Source organism: Corylus avellana, chromosome ca6, assembly GCF_901000735.1.
Source record: "Corylus avellana chromosome ca6, CavTom2PMs-1.0".
NCBI lineage: Eukaryota > Viridiplantae > Streptophyta > Magnoliopsida > Fagales > Betulaceae > Corylus > Corylus avellana.
The window spans coordinates 5,130,660-5,137,974 of NC_081546.1; the positions used below are offsets into that span (position 1 = coordinate 5,130,660).

General features: G+C 38.2%; 1 protein-coding gene across 1 annotated transcript; it reads left to right on the forward strand.

Annotated features, from left to right (window-relative positions):
- The first annotated feature begins 4,772 nt into the window (after positions 1 to 4,772).
- Positions 4,773 to 7,315, forward strand: LOC132184757 (sucrose transport protein-like). The gene is made up of 4 exons (XM_059598499.1): positions 4,773 to 6,270; positions 6,356 to 6,419; positions 6,538 to 6,581; positions 7,067 to 7,315. The coding sequence occupies exons 1-4, from the start codon at positions 5,053 to 5,055 to the stop codon at positions 7,217 to 7,219; spliced, it is 1,479 nt and encodes a 492-aa protein (XP_059454482.1). The 5' UTR covers positions 4,773 to 5,052; the 3' UTR covers positions 7,220 to 7,315.

The window sequence follows — 7,315 nt, forward strand, 5'->3', positions numbered from 1 at the left end:
TAATAATAATAATAATAATAAAATTAAGGATTAGTTGGGGATTGTCACACTCATACGTAATGCAAATGTTGAGGATACTACAAATTTTACTATATCCCTTTACAAACAGACAATGTAGATTATGTAACACAGTCACATTAGTTACTAAAAAGGTAAACTTATCATATTTGTCCTCAGGGATAGAACTAAAAATTTAACTTTAGGGGGCCTAGACCGTACTCAAATTTTTTCAAGGGGCCAAAGAAAAAAAAAAAAAAAGACCTAAAATGTTTATTTATAAACACCTCCATCCTAACAGTCCATTATAGTATAATGTAACTGGCGTGAAATGTCACGTCCTGTAGTGTCAATAATACGGCTTTGTTTGGTAAATCCCTTGTCCCTAGATATTGTAGCTGAGTGGATTGAAGTAAAAAAAAAAAAAAAAAAAGTAAGAATGTTTGGTATAAAAAAGGTTGAAAGGTGATACGACAAAGTAAAAAAATTTTGTTTTGTAGTGATTTTTTTATTTAAATAGTAATAAAAAGTAAATGATGTGATATATAAAGTAAATAATGTGATATAAAAAGTGAAAAAAAGTGATAATATTTTGATGTTGATTTTTTTAAAAAAATTGAAGTGAATAATATTGATTAACGGAGGATAAGGGGTTTACCAAACGGGGCATTATAATACTCTTAACAACACTAATTCTTAATGGGAGAGATGAAAGTAGCACAAGGCTAGCTAACACATGAGTCGATTAGCAAATCTAATCTTCCATTTGTTTCCATTAATTCTCCACGTGCATGCCACATGTTGTTTTTGTTTCCATTCTCATTTCTCCATGCATGTGCCGCATGTTCTTTTTGCTTCCATCTAGTCTTCAAAATACTTACTAGCTTTGAAGAATAAAAATCCATTGGGTGATTATCTTAATGGATCAAACATGATTGGATATTCAATAATATTGTTATGTCAGACACCATTACCAGTACTTCCAATTTTCCATACAAAAGGACCAAGGTGATAGCTTTGATAATAATATTATAATACTTTTTATTAAATGTCTAAGCCTGGATAGAGCTGATAATGTTTAAAAAAAATCAAACATGTTAGAATTGAAAAATTTGACCCATTTTTAGTTAATAAGTCGGGTTAAGATTAACCTAGCTATATAGTCTTATGGGAAATGGGAAATATTTTATGTGTTCTACTGGTCTTAATTAGGTAGATATTATTTTATAAAAACTGAGTGAGAAAAATAAGTGTCAATTTATTTTTTATAAAATAATATCCACCTAAGACTAGAAGAATATCTAGCATTCCCAATAGTCTATGCAAGAGTGGAACTAGAAAAACTTGAATTTTATGAAAGTAAAGAGACAAAACTCAAAAAATAAATTGTTTGGGAGGTCAACTTCATAAAAATACTTAAACTTTAGAAGAAATTTTCAAAATTTTTATTTTTTTAAGAAATTTGGAGGGGCCGGAACCAGCCTCCAAGGCTGGTGGTTCCATCCCGGCCCTACCTATATATGTGGCAATGTCTAGACACTATTTGAGCCAACACGCGACATTTAGTATTAACAATTTTTGACACAACATGTGAATCTGATACGAACCCAACATGAAATTTTCGGATTGGAGTTCAAAGATTTAACCCGTCTAATTAAAAAGATGGAATTAATATTTATCTATATAATTTTATATATATATACCCATATTTCAACTCGAGTAAACGCCAAATTGTCACCCTAAATAATGCATGCTGCTATAATAGCTGCCTGATGTTGTCCAACAGTCCAAGTGTATGTTGTGTAACTGACCCGGTCGCCCGTGGCAGGCGCAAGCAGCACCTCCGGTACCTCCAATCATACCCTGCAAACGAAACGTTTGCCGCCCAGATTCCTGCAGATAATCCAAGCCATGTGTTGCTCTTTCTGTTCGTTTTTGCCGCAAATTAACTGACCGACACCACCCCTTTTTCCTCCATCTCTCTCTCATGCCATCAAACCATAATGAAAGCAAAAAGAGAAAGGGTTACAGCTCCATCCATGCATTTTGTTGTATAATGAAAAGAAAAGGTTTCAACGCCCATGCTATATTTAAGGCTTTATTGGAGGGAGAAATGCCGCGCATCGGTAATTTTCACCGTCACGTCAAGTAATAAGCATTTAAAGAGAACGAAGAGAGTGAATACTTTATTTAGACATGGTTACAAACTTACAATAGCATTTGTCTGTTGAAAATCAATGACAAAGCTTGATTGAACTATAACGACGACTTATATCTATCTTTGCATGCATTAATGAGAGGAGCACATTTTCCAACGTAACAACACATAATATATCGAATGGGGGCAATGGGGCATGCATGCAACAGCAAGTGGTCATCTCCTCATTGCTTCAAAAGTCAATGAGGTCCCTGACCCTTTTACTTTAATTGCTGTTACAGTTCTTCGGGTTGCGGAAGCTCGCACCTGGATAAGGTCAAAGAACTTCACCTCCCTGACCCTCATCAGCATTGACCACCATGCCATCTACAAACCCAGACTGCTGGAGAGATCAATCATGATTATCATAGATTAATTAATTACTGATGTAATTTTGGATACCATGTTGGTAAGCACAAAACCAATACCAACTCAAGAATAAGTTGATTGGACACGTATTTCAACATGCAATAAGTAGAATCAGATACAAATGACTTTATTTAACGGAAAACGTTCTGATGCTTAAGTTACGTAGCCTTTCGAGGAAAAACATTTTTTAAGATTTAGAAGATGAATGAATAACATAATTTCATACTTGTTGATAACTTGTTTTCTTTGCAAATCACGGCATGAGCTTTCTTTCCTCTACATTGATTCTACCAAGTGTTTCCCTATTATTGGGTAGTTCTTTGACTATGTGTAGTATTTGGTCACTAACTCTTGAACTTTCGGGCACATGCTCTAGTTAAATGAGCCGCTTCCCATCTTGTTTTTGGAAGCATTCTCACAGGATCGCCTATTCTCTCTTTCATCCAGATCAGAAATGGGAAAGATCCTCCCCTGTAGTCCTTTTCCTTTATTCAATTAAAAAAAAAAAAAAAAGTCTCATGTTGTGTCATGCTTTCCGGTTCGATACTGTTTTGTCTACGAAAGTGAATTAAAAACAAAATTAGTTTTGGGCCGCTAAAGTGAAAAACAAGTTTAACACGGCAATGCTCTTTAATCTTAGTGAATGTTATTTTTAGCAAACAAACAAGGAAAGATCATAAGATTATGAAGCTTGGATAGGTCTATATATATATATATATATATAACCAAGTTTATTCAAACTAATAATACATTGCCACGTGGTTAAAGAATTATTATTTCATTAAGAAGAGAGAGAACGAAAGTCACATGCATTCTTATCATATCATAGGACAAGGATCCTCTCTAGTCCAAAATGAACCGGAGAGGATCCAGTTCATGGCTAAGATCTCTTTTTAGAGATCTTAAGGCCATCAATCTGCCACGTGGCACATTAAAAATAATAATATTTTTATTTTTTACTTTAAAAATAAATAAATAATAAAATATTAAAATATTAAAAAAAAAGAAGGGTGCCGACCCAAAGATGTTAACCGAGTGGCGCTTAAAAAAGGCCAAGGGGCCAAAGGGTGATGAACACACCCCACTTGATTGAGTGGTTCGGCACCCCCAAGGGCCAAATCAAATTTTTTTATTTTTTTATTTGGCCCTTAGGGGTGGTCGAACCACCCCCATGCCCCAAAATGTGGTGGGGTGGCCGGCCACCCTTCTTTTTTTTAATATTTTATTATTTTTAAAGGTAAAATAATAAAATAATATTGTTTTTTTAATGTGCCACGTGGCAAATCGATGGCCTTAGGATCTTTAAGGAAAAATTCTAGCCATAAACTGGATCTCCTCCAGTTCATTTTGGATTGGAGAGGATCCTTGTCTCATATCATATGGGTGATTTTACTTCATCTATTTAATACAATACAATAGAAAGCAATTTTTTTTTTCTACAGAAATATTAGCAATTTACCAAGTTATCCAAAACTCATAAAAGGAAAGACGTTGGGAGTATCAATTCTTTATCAATCCTTTCCTTTTCCTTTCTTTCTTGAATCTTACTCTATGACTTTTTTTCCCTCTACATCTCCCACTTTCATCACATTATCCATCGAAAACAAACCCAGTTCGGCAATATTTTTGGATTTTTTTTTTTTGTTAATATTTTTGTATTTAAAACAAAAAATAATAATACTAAAAAAGTGTTAACAAACAAAAAATAATGCTACGATTGGTGTTCTATTGATTCTACATTGATATTAATGTTTTCTAAAAATACAGAAAAAAAAAAAAAAAAATTTATCTTACTCATTCCTCATAATTTTTTAGAAAATAAAATTCAAATCAAAAGTTATACTGGAGTAATGTCGCTTGATCAGAATTTATCCATTCTCAAACAATAAAAATATAAAAGAAAAAATTGTCATAATTCTCGTTAATTGTCAATTTTATACCATAATTTTATTTTATTAGAAAATTCTATTTCTTTTCCTTAATTAATAAAGTTAGATTTATTTTAATTTTTTTCTTCTTTTTTAATAGGATTAGATTTATTATTACTACTAAGATTATGTTTACTTTACCGTCTATATATAAGTAGAATGTAAAACTCAACTCATTAATTATTATAAAATTTTTGTGTGAAAACAGGACCACAATTGCTCTCTCAGAAAAGGAAAACAGTATTTATGAGAATCCTCCACGCGTAGGAAGTCGCAGTAAAATTTATGGTTTGTTGCAAACTATCAGACGACACAAACTGTAAACGGATAAGGCAAATTAACACTTCGCACAAGGCAACGCCAATTCCCTTCATCAACCACATCGCATATAAATCCCCATGCAACTATCCACCCACCACCACCACCACCCACAGCGCAGATCAACGCAAACTCTGATCTGATCGCATCGCATACCCCATTGAGAGAAACAGAAACTCAGTTCAAATTAGAGAGAGAGAGAGAGAGAGAGAGAGAGAGAGAGAAAGAGGCGTACACATTGCCATGGAGGTTGAGACTGCCAACAAAGACGCGGCGCCGGCGAGCCCTCTGGGAAAGATCGTCCTCGTCGCGTCCATGGCCGCCGGGGTGCAGTTCGGGTGGGCGCTACAGCTTTCGCTCTTGACCCCCTACGTGCAGCTTCTGGGCATTCCACACACGTGGGCCCCATTCATCTGGCTCTGCGGGCCCATTTCCGGCTTGTTCGTCCAGCCCATCGTCGGCTACTACAGCGACCGCAGCACTTCCCGCTTCGGCCGTCGCCGACCCTTTATCGCCGCCGGGTCATTCCTCGTTGCCATCGCTGTATTCCTCATCGGCTACGCCGCCGACCTCGGGCGCTTGTTCGGCGACTCCACCGACAATACGACGAAAACCCGCGCCATCGCCATTTTCGTCGTTGGGTTCTGGATCCTCGACGTCGCCAACAACATGCTCCAAGGCCCGTGCCGGGCCCTCCTCGCCGACCTCTCCGGCGACGACCAGAAAATGATGCGCACCGGCAACGCGCTCTTCTCCTTCTTCATGGCCGTCGGCAACGTCCTGGGCTACGCCGCCGGGTCCTACACTAACCTCTACAAGCTCTTCCCCTTCACCCTCACCGGAGCTTGCGACGCTTACTGCGCAGACCTCAAGAGCTGCTTCTTCCTCTCCATTGCCTTGCTCTTAATCCTAACCACCGTGGCTCTCACCGCAGTGAAGGAACCAGCCTTTTCCTTGGAACCGGAACTGGGAAATCCCGGTGGCGAGGAAAAGCAGGTGGTGCCGTTTTTCGGGGAAATATTTGTTGCCTTAAAGGGCCTACAGAGACCCATGCGGATTCTGCTCCTGGTGACGTGTCTCAACTGGATTGCGTGGTTCCCCTTCCTGCTGTTCGACACTGATTGGATGGGGAGGGAGGTTTACGGAGGAACAGCTGGGAAGGGCCCGCAGGGGGAAATATACGCTCGCGGTGTACGCGCCGGCGCGTTGGGGCTGATGATGAACGCGGTTGTGTTGGGGATCACGTCCGTCTGTGTGAACCCCCTGGCGCGTGGGCTGGGCGGCGTGAAGCGCTTGTGGGGCATCGTTAACTTCCTGCTGGCCTTGTGTTTGGGCATGACCGTGTTGATCACCAAGCTTGCGGAGTCCGCCCGGCACGGCAAAACCGTACCCTCTTCTCCGCCGACGGGTATTAAGGCCGGCGCGTTGGCTCTATTCGCAGTGTTGGGTGTACCCCAAGCGGTAGGAATTGCCCGCCCTTTTTTCTCTCCGAAGCATATCTACTGCATTTACTAAAGTAATTTTTTTTATGTTAATATTGGTGCAGGTGACCTTCAGCATTCCTTTTGCTTTAGCCTCCATATTTTCCAACACTTCTGGTGCAGGCCAAGGTAATTTTGAGGATGTTTTGATGGTTGGATTTGATTTTTTTTTTCCCTGTAAAAAAAAAGTAGTAAAATTAAATCTGGACCGTTATCGAATTTCACTGAAAATGTTTGAATACTGCAGGACTTTCATTGGGAGTTTTGAATCTTGCAGTCGTCTTACCCCAGGTTAAATTTCTCCTCAATCTTACTTAATTAATTTTACTTTATATTTACTTTTTGAGAAAATTATAATCTACCCCCCAAAAGTTAACAGCGTTTTTCAATTCGAACACCAAAGTTTCAATTTTTGCAATTCACCCCTCAAAGTTTCAAATTTTTGCAATTCACCCCTCAAAGTTTCAAATTTTTGCAATTTGACCAATTATATCAAAAACTTTTTATATTGCCCATCTGACTATTTTTGTACCTCCAAATTTGTTTTTTTTTTTTTTTCCATAAAAATTAATAAAAAAAAAATCAGGGGCAATATGAGAATTTTGGGATAATATTGGTCAAATTGAAAAAAATTAAAACTTTGTGAGGGTGAATTGCAAAAATTAAAACTTTGATGTTAGAATTGAAAAGCGCTGTCAGCTTTAAAGGAGTAAACTATAATTTTTCCTTACTTTTTTATTACCTGTACGTGTTTTGAAATCATTAATATTTTGCAGATGTTGGTCTCATTTGCTAGTGGACCTTGGGATGCCTTATTTGGAGGTGGAAACTTACCGGCATTCCTGGTGGGCGCGGTTGCGGCGGCAGCCAGCGGAATACTGTCACTCACCTTGCTCCCTTCTCCGGCCTCTAACCTCCCTACTTCCTAAAGTGGAAGGTCCGACCATTGAATTACTTCGGTTCCTTCCTTTTCTTGTGGAACTGTTGTAATTAGCATCCAAAGCCATTTTATTTTTAGAAGTACT

Excerpts from the sequence above, each read along its gene's own strand:
- LOC132184757 (XM_059598499.1), top strand. The coding sequence starts at position 5,053 with ATGGAGGTTGAGACTGCCAACAAAGACGCGGCGCCGGCGAGCCCTCTG. Across the intron at positions 6,420-6,537 it reads CACTTCTGGTGCAGGCCAAG|GACTTTCATTGGGAGTTTTG; the intron begins GTAATTTTGAGG and ends TGAATACTGCAG. Across the intron at positions 6,582-7,066 it reads TTGCAGTCGTCTTACCCCAG|ATGTTGGTCTCATTTGCTAG; the intron begins GTTAAATTTCTC and ends AATATTTTGCAG.